Below are 26,906 nucleotides of genomic sequence, written 5' to 3'. Positions count from 1 at the left end.
CACACACACACACACGATGGAGTATTACTGGCAATCAAAAAGAATGAAATCTTGCCATTTGCAACTTCGTGGATGGAACTAGATGGTATTATGCTAAGTGAAATTAGTCAGAAAGACAAATATCATGACTTCACTCATATGAGGACTTTAGGACACAGAACAGATGAACACAGGGAAGGGAAGAAAAAATAATATAAAACAGGGGGACAAAACATAAGAGACTCTTAAATATGGAGAAGAAACAGAGGGTTACAGGAGGGGTTGTGGGAGGGGGGATGGGCTAAATGGGTAAGGGGCATAAAGGAATCTATTCCTGAAATCACTGTTGCACTATATGCTAACTAACTTAGATGTAAATGAAAAAAATAAAAATAAACAAATAAATAACAAAAGAAAACAAAAAATAGTGTATCCTAAAATGAAATACGAGCACGTGGGTGTGTGTCTCAGTCAGTTGAGTGGCCAACTCCTGGTTTCAGCATGGAGACTGATTGGAATTCCACCCCCCTTCCCTCTTCCTACCCTCTCTCTTTCTCTTGCACTCTAAATAAAAAAACAAGTAACTTTAAAAAATGAAATATACTAACTAGGAATGAATCTAACAAAATATGTAAAGCCTATATGGTGAAAAAATAAAACATTCCTGAAATACATGAAAGTAGAAATAAATGAAAGTAAATTTACATCATGTTCCTGGGTAGAAAAACTCAATATTATAAAAAGGTCAATTCTTCTTAAAGTAACTTATAAATTTAATTGGATCCTGACATACATACCATCAGCCAGTTTTTTGAACTAACAATGTTACTGCAAAAATCTTATAGAATATTGAACAAAAAACAATACACACAAAAACTCTTTTAAAAACCCAAAATAAGTATGGTTATCCTTATGAGATGTTTATTTATGAACAGACTATTAGATCAGTGAAGTTAAAAATTCAGAAGTATGCCAAAGTGCATAAGAAAAGTTAATACCCAGCAAAAACTACAGTAGGTATAACATTATTAATGCTTGGCATTTGGTAAATGGGGATTCCTACCAAAATGACAATAAGTGTTCTTATTCTTCACATCCTACAGCGGGATAAAGGTCAAACAAAAGAGAAGTCTATACAGTAAAAAATAATTAAAAATGATTAAATACCTTCCTAAGACCTGCTTCTCAAGCACCTGACTGTAGCCAACCTCTGGCTCATCATCATTAAAGACGTTGCTCAGCAACACTTTTGGCTTGAAAAATATCTTCGTTGAGTTTTGATGCAACTTGTTTTGTATGTTCAGAGTGGCCAGTGGTGTATCCATTGGCAGCACCTGCTTCTTGAGTGTCTTCCAGGACATCACGATGGCCCCAGGAACTCCAAGATGATAGAACTTAAAATAAAAGCTCTGTGTGCCTAACAATCAGCGGCTGGATCCTAACTGTGCTGGCAAATACCACTTTCTTCTTGTGACTGACAATGAACAGTGGAAACATTATATAGAAATATGACTGGGGGTGCTGAATAAGAAGATCACACAATCAGCACATGTCCTACTTTTAACGTTCTCTACTGTCAGACATTTGGGATTCACGATCTGGGCCAGCAACTCCATAGTTTTCAAGCTCTTAAGATACAAGCAGTGGGTCCAGCACATTCACAGGACAACATCTCCAGAATTTCCCCAGAAGTGAGGGCTACCCAAGGCATCCTTGTCTTGATAAGCACCTTTGTATCGTTTTATGCTCTCTCTTCAACCTTTTTATTTGGCTCTCTCTGAAAACCCCAGTTGGTGGGTCATGAACCCCTCTGATCTAATCACTCCATGTTTGTTTTTTGTTTTGTTTTGTTTTAACAATCAGCCCTTTTGTTCTCTGGAGTCCTGACCTCATTGTGTCCCAGGTCATCTCTGCATGCTGCAGAAAGAATATACAGCCCTCTAAAATGACAAGATACCTATAAATTATTGTAAACTGTTAAACAATGTGTAGTCATTTGTTCATTCACTCCTTGCAGAGATTTAAGCACTGGAGGGGGCAGTCACATAACAGAGAGGGTGTGAAAAGCAAATGCAGCCAGCACCACCTTCAGAATTTCCACAGGAAACAGAAGAGGAGCTATTAACTTGCATATTTCGTATTAAAAATTATTAAGAGTGTATATGATGCTACTGAAGATGTGAAAAACTAGTTTTACTATTTGCTTGTATTATTCACGTAAAGAACAGACATCCTTACCACATGTCTCTGGAAATATCTCAAAACCAGTATTTCATCAGTACTAGGAAAAGTTAAGTATCTCTGAAAGAGTACACATTTTAGAAGCTACGTTAACTGCACTTCGCACGAAGCATTCAGAAACAGAAAACGAAGCGATCAGTTAAAATAATCTAATTTTCTAGGCACCTGGCTGGCTCAGTCGGTTAATTAAGCCTCAGACTCTTGGTTTTGGTTCAGGTCATGATCTCAGGATTTGTGAGATCCAGCCCAGAGTGGGGGTAGTGGGGGGTGGGCAGAGGGCTCTGCTCAGAGCCTGCTTGGGTTTCTAGATCTAGCTCTCTGCCCCTCCCTTGCTTGCACTTGCCCCTGTACTCTCCCACAAAATAAATACATATTTAAAAATCTAATTTTCAAGTAAAAACTAGTCTTCCAAAAGAAGTGAAAAAAATTTTAAACTAAAATTGCAATGATATTTAGTAATTAAAGGTTAAGCAAAATACAGGTGCCATCTGGTAGGTCTCAAAGGCGTTTGGATTTATAATTCACCTCGAAGGTGTGGATTCCAATATCAAATAAAGAGAGAAAAATTGATAACCCATAGAGGCAGAAATGTTTGCTTCTTTAAAGCAATGTGCCAACCCTCACCCCCCACAGCCCAGAGCCTGGCCTGGAACCCCCAGGAGAGCAGAAGGGCCAATGGGGAGAAGAAGTGACAGTTCAGTGAAAATTACAACTAGTACCAAATTGCACATTCCCCACAGAAGAGTTTTGCATGTCGCATTCTAGCGTCCATCACCGATACTGACCATCCGGCTTTAACTTCATTAAACAAGGAGCTGTCACTGTCCGGGTCTCAGTCGCCCCACGAGGACCCCCCGGCCCCAGGTAGCATCGCTGCTCCGCCTCTCCCGCTGGAGGCCAATCTCCACCGCTCGCTAAAAATGTTTCCATGGGCACCGTGATCAACTTGTCAAATACCACCACTCCCAACAGAAGCGGCCCACCCTTCCCTAACCTTGTGCCCAGCCTGGCTCCAAACGACACCAGCGGGACTGGAAGGAATCCAAAAGCAGAACCCGAAACCGCGGGGCAGGAAGGACAAACAGAAGACCAAACAGCAGGCCCCCGTGTGGTGCAAGGCAGGCGACCCAGCGCGCCGGGGTCCCGCCCACACCCACCGCTTCCGCAACCGCCCCGGCTCCGCCCTGAGAGCGCCCCGGCTGACCGACGAGACCCATGCGCATGCGCGCTTTCCTGCAGACCCGGAAGCCGAGTTCCCGGAGCAACGGTTGCGCTCGGATGAGTGAGTCTCCATTTTTCTGGTTCTTGCCCTGGAGCGGCTCCTCGGGCCCCGCCTCCCCACCCAGGTTTCGGGGGCGCCTGGTAAGGTAAAATCTTTGAAACCACTCATCCCTCTCGCTGGGAGTTCGTCCCTGTCGCCTCTCGCGGCGTGGCCATAAGACGTTCGGAGCCCAGTCGGTGCGGGTCACGGGCGTCAGCGTTCGTTTCCGGTTAAAATCTCTGTGAGGCAGGTTCGGGCCCAGCCTTTCTGCTTTGGCCCTTACAGACCCCAGTCGCCTTGCCGGTCGTTTTCCTGCTCAGAACCTTTCTCTGACTCCCGAGTCTCCCCCCGGTCGCCACCCCCCAACCCCCAACCGCGTCGAGCACAGTCGTCACTAGGGAGGTGGATGCAGGCCCTTCGCGCCGCCGCAGGGAGGGCAGAGTGGGGGCAGAGATGGCGGGGAAAGACGCAGAAATCTGCGGAGTCGGAAAGTGTGGGAGGAACGGCGGGGATTGAAACAGACTGCAGCAGAGTGGGGTCACACGGTTGAAGGAGGAATAGCGAGGGAGGGAAACGGAAATGGACAAAAAGACTGAGGAGAAACAAGGACACAGAGAGACTTATACAGAGAACAAAACACGTAGTGAGTGGTCTGGGACAAAGCACAGGACCCAAACCCAGGTGAGTACTGAATTGATTGGGTATGGGATATTAAGTTGTGAAGTGCTGATTTGTGGCCCTGTGACCTCGTTAATTAAAATTTGGGAATTGTTTCAGTTATGCAGAAGAGAATGAGAGGTGTGAAACCAGGTGTTGGAGGCATCTGTACTTTCTAAGTATTGCATCAGAAGATCATTGCATTTGGAACCCTTACTCATCTAGAGGGCAGAGGCTTAGCTCAGTCACTTAATGGGCACCACATGGTGCTTTTTACAATGGCCATTATTAACAGTACTATTTCTCTCTCCTTTTTTGATGGCTCGTCGCATTCTTTTCTAAATTTGATGTATCCTCTTTATCTTTAATATCCTAATCCATTGGATATCTTTTTAATTTCCAAGTTATTTTCCCTCTTAATTTTTATTGTTCAGATTATGAGTTTTACATGCTGTCTACTCTTTCACAAGTTGGAATTGTTCTTTAATGTCTGGTAAATAACTTCATGGTATTTCGTTACATATCCATAAAGGATGTCGGTAATCTTTTAACACTCAAAACCTAGTTTAGGCAGTTAATTTAATATTCAACAGTTCTCTTCTTCCCTTAAGTGGTCTTTTACATTACTGAGTTCTGAGCTGAAGTCTGCAACTAAGTAGATGTTCCCCTCAAGTTCCCTTTGTCTTTTCTGTACAGATGTTGAAGAACGGTCTGGATTGATGTGGAACTTTGTTCCAGCAGAGCCCATCCGTTTATGGTGCAGAGATTGCCCAGAGCTCATCTCCCCAGGTGACCCTTGTTTGTGTTTTCCACTATCTGTAACTATTTGTAATTTCATATAGTTTTTCTGGAAAAGAGGAATTAAATGGGTTTGATTAAACCCATGAAAGGGAAGCTTCTCTTGTTCAGGAATATGAAAGGTAATCTGGAAAACCCTTTCTCATTAAACCTGTCCAGGCCACCATTTCAGAATTTACTTCCACCCAGTTCTGTTCATTCTACTCAGACTTCTTCAGGGTAACTTGGTAAAGTAACTCCCCCTCTGAGCCCCAGTGCACTCACCTGTAACATGAGTCAATAGACCAAGAATTCTGAACCTGAGGTAATAAGATCCCTGAAAGGATTTTCAAAGTTGGGTGTGTGTCTTTGGCAGTTTTCTGGGAGAGGGTGTGCGGTTGGAGTTTAAAATGTGACCCAGTTCCAAAAATAATGAAAACCAGTAAGAAAGAGGCAGCTGTATAGTCTTAGAGACAGGGATATGCCTCTGTCAGCTCCACCATCTCTCTGTATCATAACTAAATTTTCAAAACTTGATTGTGTCATCTTTTGACATTAAACCCACTTACGGCTTCCCATCACTATCAGGACAAAGATGTAAACTCTCAGTATAGTTACCAGGGAGTTCTGGAGCTCGGGTGCCCCTTAAGAGTTGTTCCAAATTGATGGCATGGACGGGCTTCTGTGGCCTGCATCAACCATTCATTGCATGCTGGCTGCCTAGGGAGGAGCCAAGGACTTGAAAGAGCCAGTTCCCTTTTGCTGAGTGCAAGGAGACAGCGGACAATGCAGTTGCATAGAGTGTGTATGTTTCAGCAGGAGTGGAGGGCTTTCTGGAAAAGTGGGTGAAAAAATGCACTTGTTGGCTCCCTTTTAGATTTTATTGTCCCTGCATCCCTCCTGTTGCAGTGGGCAGCAAAGGACTTTTTCCCATAGTAAGTTTCTCCCCGTATGTATATTGTGGCAGAGGAAGGGGTTATGTTGATTCTAAACATTAAACAACATTCCTTTTGTCACACAGTATAACCTTACCTAAGAAAGAAGGCTAGAAGAAGAGAGAGAAAAGGGAGGAATGGCTCTTCTCCAGGTAAAAGTCATATTTTTCATTAATTGTTCTTCTTCTTAAAATGTCATATTTTGGACTTGTTAATCTTCTCTGTCTCCGAGATGTCCTGCCTAAATTGTTTACTCACACCCAGGGCCTTCTCCCGGTCTCCTCTCATCTCCATACAGAGTCCAACTCAGTCTGACCCAGTGACATGGAACTTGGGAAGAGGCTCCTTTTCGATAGTCATCCTGTGAAGGATTTTCTATGTAGGCAAGGACTGGAGATGGGGAGTGGGCATTGTGGTGTCCCTGAGGTTAGGCAGTAAGGATTCTTCAGAGACCCCTTCTGGATGCCCTTTCGGCTCATATAAATAAATGAGTATTAAAGAGATTACATATGTAAGTAACGTATTAATGTGCACAAGTACCTGAGGAACCCTGGAAAATAAGACTGATGGGGGAAATTTGCTTTGTCTGATTTTACAAATGCCTTTTGATGTTAAATGAGGGAGTCCTTGTGCTTCTGACTCCACAATATTAATACTTTGGAATAGAATGGGAAGTTCAAAGTAGGAATAAAGAATAGAGTGAGTATTTTGTTTTATTAACATTGGTTTTAAAGTATAGAATCAACCTACTTCTCTAACACTACATGTTCTTGAATTATTTATAGTGCATTCATCTCATAAAGACCATGGTGTTCTTTTAGGAACTCTTACACTGTGCATCTTTTAGATAAAAATGTTTCTAGTTTAACCAGACATAGGAGCAGAACTTTCTGTCATCAGAAAGGCTGGTGCTCAATTTTCATTTTACGAATTATTCTTAAATGTTATTATTTTTCTTTTGTATTAAACCCCCCTAGTGTATATTTTTGTGGTTCAGATTCACACAGGGATGCATTTTAGAAACTAAGAAGTAAAATATCCCCTTCCCTGTCACATCTCCTACCATCACAGATTGTCTTCACCCAGAAGCTATGTTCTCTTTAGCGCAAATCTTCTAAAAATGCATTTACATATTGTAATGTGATTTTAGAATATATTCTTCAGTAAATGTTTTCTCATCATATTTTACTCTGCAGATTGAAATATTTACATACCATATGTCTTGAAGTTGTTCTCATGTTAGTAAACGTAGAGATAACTGCTTTTTTAGATCCTCATTGGAACATTCTCTAAATGAAGAAACATGGGTCTTTTATAATTTCTTACTGTTACAAAGAATGTCATCGTGACTGCTTCTGAGAAGACTGACTTCACTACAGATATCTAAGGATATCTTATGATTGTACATCTTAAGCACGTTAATGATGGTCTTTCTGAGGAGGCAGAGACATTCCACTTAATAAAGATTTAATTTTTTTTTTTTTTTAATATTTATTTCTGAGAGAGGGACAGAGCATGAGAGGGGAGGGGCAGAGCGAGAAAGGGACACAGAATCCGAAGCAGGCTCCAGGCGCTGAGCCATCAGCACAGAGCTCGACCTGGGCTCAAACCCACGAACTGCAAGATCATGACCCATCCCGAAGTCGGACGCTTAACCGACCGAGCCACCCAGGCACTCACTAAATAAAGATTTTTAAATCAACTGTCTTGAAAATATTCAGCTAAAGGAAAACATGGAAGAGAACTAAGAAGTAGAACAGTGTTTCAACACATAAAAAATGTCAGTCACTAAGGAGATAGAAATTATAGTAAAGTGATGGAATAGAAATTCTGGAGTTAGGCAAGTATAGACACCAAAACTCAAAATTCACTAGAGAGTTCATCAGCAGGTGGGCAATAAGAAAGAATCAGTGAACCTAAACATCGGTTAACTGAAATTATCAAGTGTGAGCAGAAGAAAGGGGACAAAAGCAGAAAAGGGAAAAAAGGAAAAATGAACAGAGACAAAGAAACCTCTGGGACACTATGAAGAATACTGATAGGCACATAATAGGAGTCCCAGAAGGAAAGGATAAAGAAGAAAGGGGAGAAAGAATATTTGAAGAAATAAGAGCTAAAAACTTGTCAAATTTATCAAAAACAACCTACACATCCAAAAACTCAATGAACTTCAGCTATGACAGATGCATGGAGATCCCTGGCAAGCACATAATCAGTCAACTTTTATAAGACAAAGGAGTGAATGCGGAACGTAGCAAGACAGAAACAACTTCTCATGTACTGGGCTTCTCAATAAGTTTAACAGCCTATTTCTCCTCAGAAACTGTGGAGGCCAGGAAGCAGTCTCCTGTGGTATTAAAAGCTTGAAATATTAAAAAACAAAAATAAAAACCTGTCAGGAATTCCTTATGAGGCAACTATACTTCAAAATTGATAGTAAAATTAAGAGACTCCTAGATGAACAAAAGCTGAGGGAGTTCACACTTACAGACTTAGCTTATATGAAATACCAAATGGAGTTCTTCAGGCTGAAAAGGATGGAAACTAGTGGTACATCAAAGCCATAGAAACAAATAAAGAACACTAGTAAAACTACATAAGTGAATATAAAAGCCAGTATTATTATATTTTTGTTTTCTAACTCAGTTTTTCCTATGTGTCTTAAAAGACAGATGTGTAAAACAATAATAAAAATCTGTTCTTGAGTGTATAAAACATCTGTTCATATCTTTTACAAAGGAATAACTTTTGACAATAAGAACATAAAGGGTGACTGTATAACAACAGTTGTTTGTATGCTATTAAAGCTAAGTTAGTATCAACTGAAATTCAAATATTATTAATGTGTAAACTGCAATCCCCAGGATAACCACTCAGAAAATAACTTGAAAATGGAAAAATAAATACAGAGGCAATCAAAATGGCATGTACGCAGAGGCACAGACACCCAAAGAAGGGAGGAATTATGAAACAAAATATCAGACATACAGCAGATGTCAAAAGTAATTCTTACCAGTAGTAACTTGAAATGTACATAAATTAAACTCTAATAAAAGACAAAGGAATTAATGTTTAAAAATGATTCCACTCTCTGTCTACAAAAGGCTCACTTTATTTTTTTAAGTTTTTATTTATTTATTTTGAGAGAGTGTGCATGGGGGAGGGGCAGAAAGAGAGAGGGAGAGGGAGAGAGTCTCAAGCAGGCTTCACACTGATAGTACGGAGCCCGTGCGGGGCTTGAACATACGAAATGTGAAATCATGACTTGAGCTGAAATCCAGTCAGGCGCTTAACTGACTGACCTACCCAGGTGCCCCAAGGCTCACTTTAGATACACAAATATGTTGAAAGTGGAAGGATGGAAAAAGATATTCCACGCAGATAATAATGAAACTTATCTGGATAGGTATACAAATATCAGACAAAATAGACTTTAAGTAAAATTATTATCAAAGATGTTGAATGACATTATATATTGAAAAAAGGGCCAATTCATCAGGAAGATAAACCGAGTATAAATAATAAATACATAACAAAGCCCCCAATTTTTTGAAGCAAAAATTGAGGAGACAGTTCTCTACTAGTTGGAGACCTCATACTCCCTTTTTAATAATGGGTAGAACAACCAGATATCAATAATAAAGGAGTGAGCAACACTGTAAACCAGCTAGATTCAGCAGACATGTACAGGACACTTTATCCAACAAACACTCAAAAATTAGGAGTAGACTTGCTGTTTGAAAAAGGGTATTATTAAAATTCCATGGCTAACATCAATGGTAAACAACTGAAAACGTCCTCCTAATACCAAGAACAAAACAAGTGTGGCCCATTTTGACACCACATATCAACACTGTACTGGAAGTTCTAGACAGAGAAAACACAGAGGAAAAATAAATAAAATGTGTCAAAATGGGAAAAGAAATCAAACTATCTCTCTATTCATAGTATACATGATCTCCTATTTAGAAATAAAGAAAGCTCAGACTTAGAATGAATTCATTGAAGTTACAGCATACAATATTAACACTCAAAATTCAGGTTACATTTCTGTACAGTAGCAGTCAACAAATGGAAAGTAAGTAAACAATTTATAAGAGTAAGAAAACAAATGGGAATAAATTTAACGAAGGAAATGGAAGATTTATACACAGTGAAAACCAGAAAGCTGCTGAGGAAAATTAAAGAAAACCTAAATAAATGTGAAAATGTCCTGTGTTTGTGGATTGCAAGACTGTAAAATGGGAATCCTTTCCAGAGCAATATAAAGAGTAATGCAGTCCTCAGCAAAATCCCAATATCTTTGCCCAAATGGGAATCCTGATTCTAAAACTCCTATTGAATTGGTAAGGATGCCAGATAACCAAAATAAATGTGAGAAAGAACAAAATTGGAGGACCTAGAATTCCTGGCATAAAACCTTACTACAAATTTTGAGTAATCAAAACTACAATTCCAGCAGAGACTAGATATATAGAACAAAGTAATAGAACTGAGCCTCCACATATAAAACCATGCATGTATAATCCATTCCTTTTTTACAAGTGTGCCAAAAACAGCGGAAAAACAATACTCTCTTAAATGGTACTGGCAAAACTAGAGTCTATGGGAGAATGAAATTGAAACTACCTTGTACCATATAAGGTAATCAATTCAGAATTAATCAAAGACTGAATGTTAGAGCTAAAACTATAAAACTCTTAGGTGAAAACATAGGGGTAAATCTTCATGACCTGAGGGTTGGCAGTGGATTTTTATACATGATCCCAAATCGAAAGAGAAAAAGACAAAGTAGATAAATTGGTCATCATCAGAATTAATCATGTCTGTGCAATGAAGGACATTCTCACACAAGTGAAACAATCTAATAAATGGGAGGAAATAATTTGCCAGTCCATATCTACAAAGGGTCTAGAACCTGGAATATATGAAGAACTTCTACAACTCAACAACCAAAATACACAGAACCCAACTTAAAAAATGGTCAAAGGATCTTAATAGACATTTCTCCATAGAAGATACACAAATGAAACAAGCACATGAAGAGATATTCAGTGACAGTAGTCATTAGTAAATTGCAAACTCAAAACCACAAGTGATCATTTCACACCCACTAGGATGACTACTGTAAAAGAACAACAGCAAAAAAAGTGTTGGTAAAGAGGTGAAGAAATTAGAATCATGACACATTGCTGTTAAAGTGTAGCTGCTGTGCAAAAGCACATGGCAGATTCTTAAAAAAATTAAACCATGTGCCCCAGTAATTCCACTCCTAGGTATATAACAAAAGAATTGAAAACAGATATCCAAACACTTGTACTTGAAAGTTCGTAGCAAATTACTAATATTAACCAAAGTTGATAACAACCAAATGCCCATCAGTAGTTGAATGAATATAGTCTAGTCCTGCAATGTCTAGTCCTATAGTCTGCAATAGACTAGTCCTGCAATGACTAGTCTATAGTCTAGTCCTTTCCAGAAGAAAGGAAATGTACCACTGATACATACTGTATCATGGATGAACCCCAAACATTATTCTACATGAAAGAAGGCAGATGCAAAAGGTCACATTTTTGATCCCTTCTTACATGAAAAGATCCAAAATTGGTAAATCCATAGAGACAAAGCATTAGTGGTTGCCAGGGACTGGGGAATAGGAAGCACCTGCTTTAATAGTATTTAATAAGTATTTTCTCTGGGGATGATAAAAATGTTTTGGATCTAGACAGAGGTGATGTTTGTGCAATATTGTGAGTGCACTAAATGCCCCCAGACGGTACTTTAAAATGGCTTGTTTTTATGTTAAGTGTAACTTGCTCAAAATTATATTACACGGATCAAATAGCACTCACTCCAGCCAAGTCAGTCTTTACACATCTGTGCTTCTCTTGTTTTGTGTCAAATAAGAACACTTTCCCTGTCCACTTGGTGAAATGTGTTTTCCTTTCAGGGGCGGTTGACATTCAGGGACGTAGCCATAGAGTTCTCTCAGGAGGAGTGGGAGTGCCTGGACCCCGCTCAGAGGGCCTTGTACAGGGACGTGATGCTGGAGAACTACAGGAACCTGGTCTCCCTGGGTGAGGATAACTTCCCTCCCGAAGTCGGTAATTACTTTTTATGTCTGCATTTTCTTTTGACTTGATCATAGGAGTTTCAAATCCCTGTTTCTAAGGGAATGATTGCAGCTGTTTTAATTGAGAATGGGAAGGCATCATAATGTGGCAAATGGACTCTAACTTCCCTTTCCTTCAGAAGTTCTGCATTCCTGCTTGTTTAGGTGCTTGCAGAACATTAGTAGTCAGAAAAGCTTAAGGGAGGGGACTGGTGAGGACGAGCACTGGGTGTTATTTGTAAGTGATGAATCCCTAAATTCTACTGAAACCCATACTACACTGTATGTTAACTAACTAGAATTTAAATAACAATCTGGGAGTCTGGGGAATAGGATATAAAAATCCTTAAAGTCTTAGTAAAGTCCAGTTTCACTGACATCATTAAAGATAAGGCTCAGAGACAATAAAGTTACTTAAAGTTGGGGGGGAAAAAGGAAACCTTATGAATTTTTAAAAATATCTGATTCTGTGGTCTTACCCTTGTGCTTTTGGTTCAGTATTTCTTGGAAAGAACCAGATCTCTGCATACCTAAAATAATCCTTAAGCATTCAGGCACTCAGTTGACTAATTTTTGAAGTATGTTTCTACACCCACATATACTGAATGTCCTTTCTTCTTTGCTGAAAAATGAGCTGGGAATGTGTTCTGGAAGAGAAGCAGAACATGTTTTGTTTTTCTTCATAAATAGAAATCTTTTCTTGAACTGAATATCATCTCTATCATCTCTTTCCAGGGGAAAGATCCCTGGACTGTGGAAAGTGAAGTGAATATAGGAGAACATCCAGACAGGTGGGAATGTGTTGGGATGTGAGCATAAGTCAAAACTGAAATGGGCACAGAGTAAGCAGGTCCATTAAGTATTGTTTGGGAAGGATCTGTGGGAAAATAAAAGTTTATTTCTTAGGAGCTTGCTTTTTTTTTTTTTTTTTTTAAATTTTTTTTTTTAACGTTTATTTATTTTTTTGAGACAGAGAGAGACAGAGCATGAACAGGGGAGGGTCAGAGAGAGGGAGACACAGAATTTGAAACAGGCTCCAGGCTCTGAGCTGTCAGCACAGAGCCTGACACGGGGCTCGAACTCACAGACCGCGAGATCATGACCTGAGCCGAAGTCGGACGCTTAACCGACTGAGCCACCCAGGTGTCCCCCTTAGGAGCTTTCAAAGGAAATCTTCCCCCATCCCACACACACTTCTCATTCTGTTATTCATATGAGTAAATCAAATTACGTACAAGTTTAAACTCCCACTGTTAGGACCTACAACACTGTTATTTGGGCCCTCTGACCATACTGGTGCTGTGATTTGAGAGGGACTGAGATGGCTGTCTCTAAGAGAGTCTTTCCCTCCATCTCTCATGGTTCTCATAACATACAGGTCAGAGCTGAGGTCTCTGTAGTACAAACCCCCGGAACTATTCACTTTCCATTTCCATTTTGTATCCTTGACAGAACTTTTCAGGAGACAAACAAAAGGTAATAACTGTCTATTAGAGTAGAGCTAAGGCCTCTTTCTTTCCTGGGCTATCCTGGCTTCTTGAGGTTGGGCGCTTGTGCAGTAATTAGGGGGAAGGCATGATGTAGATAATTCTAAAAAGTGAAAATCAAAACTAGATGTAGGTTAAATAGAGCACAACTTACTGATATCTCTAGTTAGCTTTTCTGTAGGAAAAACGTATCATTCCACAGATGTTTGTTGTATTCTTGGTATATGGAAAGCACTATATTGATATTTTTTTGGTTGTTTTGTTTTTATTTTTTGGTTTTAAGAACTCAAGAGGTGGCAGCAATTTTTGTTTTGTTTTTAAGTAATCTCTACACCCAACATGGGGCTTGAACTCAGAACCCCAAGGTCGAGGGTTGCATGCTCTGTGGACTGAGCCAGGCAGGCATCTTTTTTGTTTTGTTTTGTTTTTTTTAATATTTTGATTACCTTCACCCATTTCTGCCACCGTCCCCTCAACTACCTGCCTCTAGCAACCACACATATATTCTCTGTATCTAAGAGGGGTTATTTTGTTTTTTTAAGATTCCACATATAAGAGAAATCATACTTTGATAACTGCCATTCTAATAGGTGTGAAGTGATATCTCATGGTGATTTTGATTTGCATTTCCCTGATGATGAATGATGTTGGCCATCTTTTCATGGTCCTTTTGCCATCTCTAGATCTTTGGAAAATGTCTATTCATATCTTCTGCCTATTTCTTAAATTGGATTATTTGAGCTTCTTTTTGCTATGTTTTGGATTATTAGCCCCTTATCAGATACATATTTTGCTAATACTTTCTCCTGTCCAGTAGGATGCCTTTTCATGTTGTTAAAAAAGTGTTTCCTTTGCCATGCAGATACTTTTTAGTTTGATGTAGTCCCACTTACCTTTGCTTTTGTTGATTTTTCTTTTGGTGTCAAACTAAAAAAAAAAAAAAAAAAAAAAAATCATTGCCCAGACCTGAATCAAGGAGCTCATTACCCCGTATCTTATAGGAATGTTATGGTTTCACGTCTTAGGTTTAAGTCTGTAATCCATTCTGTGCGAATTTTTGTGTATGGTTTCAGACAGTGGTCCAGTTTCATTCTTTGACCTGTTGGGAGTCCAGTTTTCCCAAACCATCTATTAAAGACATTGTGCTTTCCCCATTGTATAGTTATGCCTCCTTTGTTGTAAATTAATTGACCATGTGTGTGGGTTTATTTCTGGGCTCTATTCTGTTCTGTTGATCTGTGTGTCTATTAGATTTATGCTAATACCATACTGTTTTAATTACCACAGATTTGTAGTCAGGGAGTTTGAAATCAGGAAGTGTGATGCCTCCATCTTTGTTCATCTTTCTCAAGATGCTTTGGGCATTTAGGGTCATTTGTGGTTCCATACAAATTTTAGGATTTCTCTATTTCATGTGTAGGTTTTTGTATAGATATAAATTTTCAACTTATTTGTGTAAATACCAATGAATGAGACTGCTAAATCATATTTAAGAGTATGTTTAGTTTTGTAAGAAAGTGCAACTTGTTTTCCAAAGTGGTGTACAACATTCCCACCAGTAATGAATGAGAGTTCTTATTGGTCCACATTCTCACTAGTATTTGGTATTAGTGTTCTAAATTTTGGCCATTTTCATAAATGTGTAGGGATATTTTATTGTTGTAACATATATTTTCCTCAATTAAATTTAGGTCTTTTTTTAAAAGTTTATTTTTGAGAGAGAGGGAGAAACATAGAGCGCATGAGTTGGGGAGGGAGGGAGGGAGGGAGAGAGAGAGAGAGGGAGGGAGAAAGAGAGTCAGAATCTGAAGCAGATTCCAGGCTCCAAGGTGTCAGCATAAAACCCGAAGTGGGGTTTGAACTTCTAAATCATGCGGTCATGACCTGAGTCAAAGTCGGACACTCAACCAACTGAGCCACCCAGGTGCCCCATGGCAGTCTTTAAATGGAGTATTTGTGATATCTTTAGAACGTACTTTTTTTTTTTAAGTTACTGCTTTAGTCACAAATGTCATTAATTTGATTTGCCATAGCTTTTTAGATAATGATACCTTATTTTGGGGTGCTTGGGTAGCTCAGTCGGTTAAGTGTCTGACTCTGGATTTTCGCTGAAGTCATGATCCCACAGTTTGTGAGTTCAAGTCAAGCATCGTGCAGTGCGCTTACAGTGTGAAGACTGCCTGGGATTCTCTCTTTCTCCCTTCCCCTCCCCCATTTGCAAGCTCCCTCTCACTCTCTTAAGTAAATAAAAAAACATTCTTGTACATGTCTCATGGAACATGTATATATTACATAATTCTTTTGAGTATATACCTAGAAATGGAATTCATGGGATATTTAGTTTGATAATTTTTAGAGGAAATACTGTCCTATAACACCATACTGTCTCCCTGTTGAATGTTTTCCATTGTTACTTCATACCATAGTGTAAATTCTTACAGAATGAGTCAATATTATGCCTGTTGCTATATCAGTTCCTTTCTCTAGGGTCAGGCTTTTAACTTACAACACAATCATATTCCCATAGATGTGCAAATACAAGCATTATCCCCACATTTATAAAAACAAAATTTAAAAACATTGTATATAACAATAGTGTTTGAAGACCATGGTTGAAAAGCTTCCTTTGTTCATTATAAAGTATTATTTGGGTGTGTAATTATGCAATTTAGTATAAAATATTTATCTTCCAACTCTATTTGATAGGAAGCCCTTCAGCTGGTTTTGTAATCAAGGAATTATCACCAATAGAGGACATTAATAAAGGAGAATTGTGCCACCTGGTAATACTGGAGAGAAATGAAAGTCATGGCATCCAGGATTTTGATCTCAAGGAAGTCTGGGAAAATATGCATGAGTTACAGACTCAGTGGGAGTATGATGCAAGAAATGACAAAGAAGTGCCTTTGACCCATGACAAAAATCTCACTTGTGGAAAAGATCGGCAACTGAATCAGTCCTCAGTTACTTTTCCTGAAAAGCAGAGTATTTCTGTAAGAAATAATACATACCAGTATTTCATGCCTGAGGAGCCATTTATGAGGAATTCGTTAAAACTGGGAGGTAACAGAAGTGGTTCTGGAAACCAGTACATAAACTGCGTGGAAAATAGAACTGGATTAAGTTTGCAGGCACATCTGGCTGAACTCCAGAGATTTCACAGTGAGGAGAAAATGTATGAATGTAGTAATCCAACTGAGAAGTCTGTCAGCAATGGTTCCTCAGTCTCACCACTTCAAGGAATTCCTCCCAGTACCAAAAACATTTGGAATAAATCTAGGAAGATTTTTAAATATCCTTTGTTACCTGCACAAGACAGAAGAGCATACACTAGAGGAAAATCTTACAAATGCAATGACTGTGGGAAGGCTTTTAGCAAAAGCTCAAATCTCATGAGTCATGAGAGAATTCATTCTGGACAGAGACCTTACAAATGTAATGACTGTGGCAAAGCCTTTATGGAGCGCTCACATCTTACTCGACATAAGAAAATCCATACTGGAGAGAAACCTTACAAATGTAATGAATGTAGCAAAGCCTTTGCTGAGCGTTCAGGCCTTACTCAACATGAGAAAATCCATACTGGAGAGAAACCTTACAAATGTAATGAGTGTGGCAAAACTTTTAAGCAGTGCTCCCACCTCATTAGACATCAGGATACACATCCTGGAGAGAAACCATACAAATGTGATGTATGTGGCAAGGCTTTTATCCAAAGCTATAACCTTATAGAACATCAGAGGATCCATACAGGAGAAAAACCATATAAATGTAGAAAATGTCATAAGGCTTTTAGCAGACGTTCAAACCTCTGGGGTCATGAAAGAACTCATACTGGAGAGAAACCTTACAAATGTAATGAATGTGGCAAAGCTTTTACCAAATTTTCAAATCTTACTACACATCAGAAAATACACACTGGAGAGAAACCATACAAATGTAATGTGTGTGACAAGGCTTTTATCCAAAGTTCAAACCTTACTGACCATCAGAGAATTCATACAGGTGAAAAACCTTATAAATGTAATAAATGTGATAAGTCTTTTATCAAACGTTCACATCTTTCAGGTCACGAGAGAACTCATACTGGAGAGAAACCATTCAAATGTACTGAGTGTGGAAAAGCCTTTACGGAACGTTCACATCTTACTCAGCATAAGAAAATCCATACTGGAGAGAAACCTTATAGATGTAATGAGTGTGGCAAAGCTTTTACCCAATTTGCAAACCTTACTAGGCATCAGAAAATACATAGTGAAAAGAAACCGCATAAACCTAATATGTGTGGCAGTGCTTTTATTCAAAGCTCAAGCTTTGGGGATCATCAAAGAACTCATAGGAGAAAGAAACCTTGCAAATAAAATGAGCAAGGCTTACTCAACGCCAGAGATTCCATCATGGAGAGGAATCATATGAAACTAACGTGGCAAAGCTTGTAACCATGGCTCACACCTCCCCTGATAAAAGAATATAAATCTCTAAAAGAAAGCACACAAATGGAATGTATGGCAAGGCTTATCCAAAGCTTATTATATCTTGTGAATGTAATTTTTACTAGAGGGAAACCTTACAAATGTAATGAGTATGATCAGGTTTATAAAAAATGTACAGATTGGGAAGGGGAGTAAAATAGGTGGATGGGATTAAGAGGTACAGACTTCCAGTGATTAAAAAAAAAACCAAAATGTACAACTTTGTGGTTTGTGGTCTTGAAAGAATTCACATAACATGGAAACCATACAAATATGTCAAAGTCTTTACCTTAGGAAACCCCAAAGAATTCATACTGGACAGAAACATTACATGTGTAATGAAGGTGATTATTTAGCCAGTGGACTACAATAAGAAAATTCACACTAGGGGGAAGTAGGTCTATTTGGAGGATTAACCAATCTTAGGTGTTAAATTCCATAGAAATTTAAACTCAGGAGATGATGTGAGTCAATGGAACAAGTGTATCTGTGGAAAGACCTAAACATCTTCTGTTTAAATCTTTTTTAAAGATTTTATTTTCCTCTCTACACTCATCATGGGGCTCAAACTCAAAACCCTAAGATTAAGAGTCACATGCTCTTCCAGCTGAGCCAGCAACGCACCCCTATAGCTTTTTTTTTTTTTTAATTATTTGAGGTTTCTTGAGGGTTCATTATTATTGATGACTTTATAACCTCAAGTTTGGAACCCAATGATGTTATACTTTCATTACGTGCGTTTCATTTGTCAACCATGGTGGTTTCAGAGAAAGCATCAGTAAGGTTAAAGGAACTTATTTCATTAGGTGGGGCTTAGTCATATGTGTATACCCTGGAAAAACTAGGATGCTAATTTTAAGATACAGTATAGTATAAATCTGAGAGCATGGGGAGTGGTAGGGAATAGATCTAAAACTATTACCCTAATTGTCATGTTTTCTGTGGTCATAGGCACTTCTCTGGATTTGGTGGTATCATTGAGAGCCTTTGTTGGTTAATACAGGAAACAAATACTCTATGAGAAAGATGATCATGAAACAGAGTAGGTCGTTACATTGAGAGAATGAGATTTTTATGTGAGAATGATGGGTTACTGGGGATGATATACGTGGTAGAGAAAATGGAGGGTAATGATGGTCTCTCCCTCTTTGAAAGGTAATAGTTATATATCATGGATGAATAAAAATTACTCTTATTTTTGGAAACTGAAAGGTTACAGAGGACATTTTAATCAGAAGAACCAAGGTATGGGTGACTGGGTGGCTCAGTGTGTTGAGTGTCTGGCTTGATTTTGGCTCAGGGTCATGTGATCAACCTCTCTGTTGGGCTCTCTGCTGAGCGTGGAGCCTTAGGATTCTCTCTCTTTGCCTCTCTTGCCTACTTGTGCTCTCTAAAAACAAAACAAAACAAAAACAAACCCAAAAGTAGTATGCTTGTGAAGGATTCAAATTTGACCACTGAAATTGCATTTTGATACTATTTGATTTAGGATACCCTATTTCTCATATCTAAGTAACTAAAACGTAAGCTTTTGTGTAACCCTAAATGAATCATGTGACTGTTATTAGCCCACGTGCATCCCACCTCCTTGGGGCATTTCATAATGAACACTAATAATACATCCTTTGGCTCTGTAGGTTGAATATCATAATTTTTTTCCATGTTAGATTCAGATATGCAGTTCAGGAAATATATATTCATAGGTTGAATTTGAGAGTTCAAATTCATAGTATATCTCAGTATATCTCAAAGTTCATAGTATATGTCAGATTATTTTTGTCGCTGTAATGAAAATAACCATGGTGCAATTTCAAACTCTCACCCTCTAAAACCTGCCTCCCCATTCATGAATATACTCCATATGATGATATTTATACATACCTTTTATGCTAAAATGAGACTAGTGTGTTGCACCGTTACATTAAATGAAAACAAAAAGTAGGCATATGAAAAGTATTGGGAAGTAAAAGAAAATTTCAGAAGTAAGGATAAAGACACTATAAGAAGACAGAAGAAGTTAAGAAGATACTGTAAGAAGTAAGGATAAAGGTAACACAATCTATATTTTGTGCTGGTGTGCTCAGGGAAATAATTTGAAAAGGTAAACGTTCATGAATTTACTCAAGAATGAACACACACAATGGGAATCTTTTTTGATAATGAGAAGTCTCACATATTTACCCTCAAACATTTTTTGCTCATTTGCACTTGTGCTTACTCCACTGGAACAGGATGTTTGGATGTCAAGAATGATGACTCTATTCACTCAAGTGTTCGGAGAGTATTTATTACATAAAGATGCTTTCTCGGAAGAGCACGGTAGACTTCTCAAGTTCTGAAAATGGCTAGAGAAAGCAGGGAATGGTGGCTACTTTGTTATGATGCATGCTGTGCGGGGCCGGGGTGATGGTACTCATTTACACTGTGAATTTATAACTACGGCCAAGGGAAGGGCCTCTCAGGAGTCATTATTAGCTTTTCCTGTCCAGATGGGCAGAATAGTTAAGAGGTTGTAATGACGCTTCACAGGTATCATTAGTTGGGCATCAAAAGTAGAGTCAGACTCTAGTATAAAACTGAATGTTTCTCCTAACTGACTTCGTTGGGAAAGATCACAATCTTCCTCATGCTAACTACTGCCTTCTCTTTCCTGATGCACACATAGACCCCACCACACAATATGATTATGGAAACTGGTTGTGAACTACAGTTGAGCTAAACTACCAAAGACATTTTTAGACCATGTCATGATTCTTTTTCTAGTGAGTTATAGTCTAATATTAATATACATTCAGAAGTGATAGAACATTTTCCCACTATAAGCCTTTTGTAGATCTCTCGCTTTAAAGGAGAATGGAATGAACGGAATCTCAAAATCAGTCCTTCCAGTTTTCTACCAAGATACTAGAATCAGGGAATGCCTGGGTGGCTCAGGCAATTATGCATCCAACTCTTGATTTTGTCTCAGGTCATGATCTTATGGTTCGTGGGATTGAGCCTCAGGTTGGGCTCCACACTGAGCATGGAAAAATAAACAAACTTTAAAAAACTTTTCAAAAAGGTACTAGAATTAGAATATCTGTATTGAAACTTGGCAAATTAGTTTTAAATTCATGTAAATAAAATTAATAAATTTCAAAGGAATTCTGTAAGTTAGAAGACACTAAGGATTAGTAATTTTTGACACATTTTTAACACCTCTCAGACTGCTGGTGGGTTGCACGCAACATTATACTCTCTGGATAAAGAACAAAGTCCACTGACAAAATGTTTCATTCTACAGTTATCCTTGACTACCTTGTCATTTAATATTAATAAGGGGTATATTTAAACCTGGTCTGCAAAATGTTTTCTTTACCATCTTTTTATCTTCTGTTGTTGAGGCATGAATATGACATTTGAAAATTCCCCAGTATCCTTATTGTATTTAATTAAGTAATTTATTTTTGACAGAGTGCACACAAGTAGGGAACAGTGGGAGAGGGAGAGGGAGAGAATCAGGCTCCATGCTCGGTGCAGAGCTGACACGGGGTTCGATCCCACTACCCTGGGATCATGGCCTGGGCCCAAATCAAGAGTCTTGACACTCAACTAACTGACTGAGCCACCCAACCCCCCACCCATATCTTTATCAAAATTGCATTATTAAAGCATTTTCTTAATGTTTATTTTTGAGAGAGTGAGGGAGTGGGTGAGGGGCAGAGAGAAACGGAGACACAGACTCCAAAGCAGGCTCCCGGCTCTGAGCTGTCACACAGAGCCCACTGCGGGGCTTGAACCCATGAACCATGAGATCATGACCAGGCCAAAGTCAGCTGCTTAGCCAACTGAACCACCCAGGCGCCCCAAAAATTGCATTATTAAAATATGTAGCTGATTAGGAAAAACCTCCTGGGATTATTTCTGTGTAAATTAGACAAAACCTAATAAAGAAAAGGCCTTTGCCCCTCCCCATTCATCCTTCTTGGTCTTACAGTGGCCATCCTGCTGTAAGGAGAGAGAGTGCTGAGTGCTAAGGGAGGTGGAGCAGGCAGAGGACTGCCCAGGGGACCCGTCCCATCCCAACCTGCATCTCTGGGCCTCCTGTTATGTGAGAATGATAAACCACCTAGTTGTTTCAGCCACTGATTTCCAGGAGGACTGTCACTCACAAATAAAACTGTCCTACCTAACCAATAAGATTAATATTTGTATTGAGAGTAGAGTGGAACATTTGAGAGGGAATCCTGAATTTGACATTTTGTAGCTTAGAAAAGCTTTACTAAAACATTCCTTCACTGATGAGATAGAGCTGTTTCGCACATACCTACAACTCAAAATATGAACAAAATACAGCTTGAGAGTTTATGGCAGATGTTCAGAATGTTAGGATAGAAAGTTACAGGAGTAAGGAATTTGGTGTCACAAACAGAATTACATGTTTCCTTGACCATTTGAACTATTAGTCTCTGAGCTTATACCCCGCAGTAGCTTTCTACCTTGCACAGAAAAAATGCATTCACTCATTCTCTCAGTCAGCAACTATTCTAATCACGGATATTAGCAGGAAACAAAATTCCTGGCCTTCAAGTATATATCTATAAGGTAAGTCTATGAGGATAAAAAATGATAGTGGTAAAAGTACCATACATATGTTCATGTACAATGATACACCACAGGGTTTCCTAATTTAAACAATGTTTTCAGGCAATGCCCACATGATGAGGCAATATTTGAGTAGAAACCACTGAAAATGTATCATGCAAATACAAATGCGGACGGACAAGGAGGTGGAGGAAACAAGCAGAAAATTACCCGAATGGGAACATTTTACAGTGGATCCAGAATATCCACAATTGGTGTGTGGCTTGGTGAAATGTGATATTAAGATTCTACCGGAGACGTTTAAACTTGGGGACTTCTGTTCAAAATCCTCTCATGGCTTCTCATTTCCAAAAGGAAAATCAAAGTCACTTCATGGACCAACAGGCCCTGTAAAGTTTGCTGGCCCCAACCCTCCTTGCATCTCTGATTTCATCTACTCCTGCTCTCTCCCTCTTCCCTGTTTTATGTCTCCTTTAGTCTTATGCCTATTTAACATAACAAATGCCTTATTTAGTTAAACATTTTAACTAAATAAAATTTGGGACTCCTTGTAGTGAACATTTTTCAAATTTTAATAATAGCTAAAATTATATGGAATAGACCCAAAACCATGACCTATTTGGAGAAGGCACAGACCTATTTCTTTATGGCAGATTTACCACTACCAAGAGAACACAGCAATGGGATGTGCTAATGAATTCATGGAAAGATAGTAAATATCATTTGTTAAAACTATCTAGGGAGCTGATCCCAGGACTTATTAAGATACATACTTTTCCTGTTGTCTACCCCTGTAGCCAGTCAGGAGTGTATTGCTTCTTCCATTTACGAATCTGTATCAAGTAATATTTGGTGGGTCTTTTATACCTCAGTTATGTCTTCAGTGTCAGTATCATCACATTTTTAACATAAGATACTTGAAAATTGAATTGTAACAAAATCACACATTTCATGTTTTCCTCATTAGTACAAGACCTAGTAGTTCCCAATTATTCCTAGTCTTCCAGTTGAGACCAATATTGTCACCATTGCCTAATATTTAATTACAATATTGACTTTTCAGTATGTTTCATATACCAATTTTATACTAACTCTGGTGTGATGATAATGTGACTCTGCGAGGTCGGCAAACTTTTATGTAAGGAAAATATATAAATATTTTATTCTTTGTAGGCCATACTGTTTCTGTTACCGCTCTTCCAGTATGTCCTTATTGGGTCAAAAGTACCTAAATATGAGTGTGGCTGCATTCCAGTTACACTTCACGTAAAAACAGACGGTAGGCTGTACTTGGCTCATGTTCTGTAGGTGGCAGACTCCTGATGTACACAAAGGAATTAAGAGCACTAGAAGTAGTAACTATATGAGTAAATAAAAACTGTCTTTCCGGGGCGCCTGGGTGGCGCAGTCGGTTAAGCGTCCGACTTCAGCCAGGTCACGATCTCGCGGTCCGTGAGTTCGAGCCCCGCGTCAGGCTCTGGGCTGATGGCTCGGAGCCTGGAGCCTGTTTCCGATTCTGTGTCTCCCTCTCTCTCTGCCCCTCCCCCGTTCATGCTCTGTCTCTCTCTGTCCCAAATATAAATAAAGAACGTTGAAAAAAAATTAAAAAAAAAAAAACAAAACAAAACTGTCTTTCCTATCTTTAAACCCCTTTAAAATACAGTGGACTGTTTAAGAAACTAATAGTGTAGTATATATGTGTATGGTATGTGTAAAAGAAACCTATACTAATGGTAGCACAGGGCAGGAGTGGAGAAATGGAAGTCCATGTGGAAAGGAAAGGTCGGATGCTCTGTATGAAGAAGTATAGACGCATGTGAAGGTATACTGTGGTCATCTGTGTAGGATAACCCCTAAAGCAAATACACAAAAAATAATTACAGGTAACACCACTGAACCAAAGAAAAGGATTTAAAACAAAATCATCTGTAAAATTTGAGTTACATCAAAGAAGACAGAAAGAGAGGGAATAGGGCAAAGGAGACATTATAAAAGCAACAGCAAGATAATGTAAATCTATATAATAATACCTGTAAAAGGAAATAGTCTAAAGGCTCCATTGAAAAGCAAAAATTGTCACTAATTTTTTTTTAGTTTTATTTATTTTGAGAGAGAGAGAAGGAGAGAAACTCAAGCAGACTCTGTGCTGTCAGTGTAGGCCCAACACGGGGCTCCATTTCAAGAGCCATGAGGTCATGACCTGAGCTGAAACCAAGAGTCTTAGAACCTATAAACAGATGAGCCAACCAGGCGCCCCTGACAATTAAAGTTTTTAAAAACAGACAATATATTTCCTGCGGGAAATTCACTTCACAAATTAAGGACACAAAGTAAAATCTTGGACAAAAGATAACATAAACGTTACTAAAAATAAAGTAGCTATATTAACTATATTTAAAGAGCAAACAACATGACCGGGAATAATGAAATCTATTTCATAATCATAAAGGGGTACATGTACCAGAATGACACGAGAATCCTAATTAATCCTTTATTTTCACTACACACAAATACACAAATACTCCCCATATCCAAGTCAGACACTAGAATCATGATGGTGGACAACCTTAGTTCACAACACAGACAAATACAGAAACATTACACACAGATGCAAACGTGTGCATATGCGTAACATATACTCAAACGCACAGTCATAACCTCACAAACACGCACTCCATAGAAAACTCACACTCATGCACACACATCAAATACAGGCACACACTCACATTTACACACACTCGCCTGTATTCCCACATTCCCAGTCCCATGTATGTAATTACATTCAAAGAGTCTGCATGCACATGTGTGTCTCCACAATGTGCTCACATGTTGGAAGAATACAGGAATCTCCTGATCTTGGATTCCTGATAATGGGGGGCACTTCCCACCTTTCTTACTTCTTCCATCCCCGCAACAACCCCCACATATGATATATACCACGTGCAGTATCTTAAACTGCTGTGAGCATTGCCATTGCAGGGGCAGGCGAATGGAGCAGAGTTGGAAGGTTGCAGGCATGTGCAGTGCATAGGCGTAGGCATAGGCAGTGTGCAGAGAGCATGGGACCATAGTGGAACAGATGCAAAACTCTTCAAAGGCATGTGATGCCACACTACTTGGTAAATACAGATATGTACACAAAAGCAAGGGGGGAAAGGCTAAAATGAACCCTGAAGTATGGGATCAAAGTCAGGGACATCGGTATGCACACGGAGGTAGCTGTAGATAAGTAAATAAAACAGCAAAGAGAAAACTATAGATCTGTGTGAGGACAGGTAATTCCAGGTCGGTCTACTCAGACTAAGAGCAAAGACATCCCAGTATCAAGGAGAACATTCAGCACCCACATCTTGGTTTCTAACACTATTCTCTAATAAAAGGCTCCTTGGAGTTGTGGCTGATTCTATGGCAGGAGCAGGGAAAATACAAGATGTGCCTGGGGGATCTTGTAGTGGCAGAATGTTAAGAGTAAGGAAGTAATAAAAAAAAAAAATGGGGACATATCAAAGGGCCATAATAGCCAAACCTGAAAGAAATCCTGCCACCTGTCGCCAAATCTCTGATACCAACTGGGTATCCTTCAATTCAATATAATTCTGACTTTATTTGGTCTTAGTACAGACCCCACAAGTTAAGGGCAAAGTTGTTCCCGGGACTGCCCCCACTTCAGACACCAGTCATGAGGCAGGCATTCCCAAACCTCCCACGCATCTCCAGCCAACTACAAATTTAAGGCTTCCTCTGATCCCCTCTTGTTCAATATTTGCAGGGAAGACTCACAGAACTCGGAAAGTGCTATATGTGTGATAATCCTTGATAAAGTTATTTAGTATATTGGGACACAAAAAATGGAGGCCACCCCAGGTGCCCGACCCATATCACAAATCTAAACCAGCCTGCTCTTATGTGAAACATCAGCAAAGAAACCTAATATATACCAATCACAGACCTCTAACTCAGTTTCAGCTGGCCGACCTTATACTGGAAAATAGCAGTTCTGTTCTTCTAAGGAAATCCCCGACCTCCTAGCCAATCATGCCCTGTTTCTGCACTGCCTCTTCTAAAAGTCAATCTTGCCCCAAATCCATCAGGAAGAGCACTCCACTCCCTGCATGGGAGGCTCTGTCCTCCCCAAATCAAGGGTTGTCTTCCCTGGAATAAAAGACAGCAAACTCGTTACTAAATTGTTTTAGTTTTGTCATTTCACATGTTATTGTAAAGGATAGCAATAAAGAGCCACATTAAGGCATCCATAGGGCAGGGTTTGGGAGGACTCCCCATACAATAGCTTTTGTCCCCCACCACAAAGTTCCCAGGAGCTCCTCCAGGTGTTTAATCAGGGCTTCACTACCTAGACTTGGTTGATTAAATCTTTGGCCACATGACTGAACTCAATCCCCA

The 26,906-nt window shown here is 39.2% G+C and overlaps 2 protein-coding genes across 2 annotated transcripts in view; both read left to right on the top strand.

Annotated features, from left to right (window-relative positions):
- The window catches only part of LOC132691274 (uncharacterized), a 53,505-nt gene extending 35,364 nt beyond the window's left edge, over window positions 1–18,141 (top strand). The window contains 1 exon segment of the mRNA XM_078438759.2: window positions 16,774–18,141. Coding sequence (XP_078294885.2) covers window positions 16,774–17,810 — 1,037 coding nt within the window. The 3' untranslated portion in view covers window positions 17,811–18,141.
- LOC132691141 (uncharacterized) overlaps window positions 3,437–26,906 on the top strand; it is a 50,891-nt gene continuing 27,421 nt past the window's right edge. The window contains 2 exon segments of the mRNA XM_078438757.2: window positions 3,437–3,587; window positions 4,835–4,927. The gene's annotated coding sequence lies outside the window, so the exon portion shown is untranslated.

This window comes from Panthera onca, chromosome E2 (assembly GCF_046562875.1).
Source record: "Panthera onca isolate mPanOnc1 chromosome E2, mPanOnc1 haplotype 2, whole genome shotgun sequence".
NCBI lineage: Eukaryota > Metazoa > Chordata > Mammalia > Carnivora > Felidae > Panthera > Panthera onca.
Note: the sequence above shows the minus strand (reverse complement) of the source record. Positions and strands in the feature narration are given on the sequence as shown.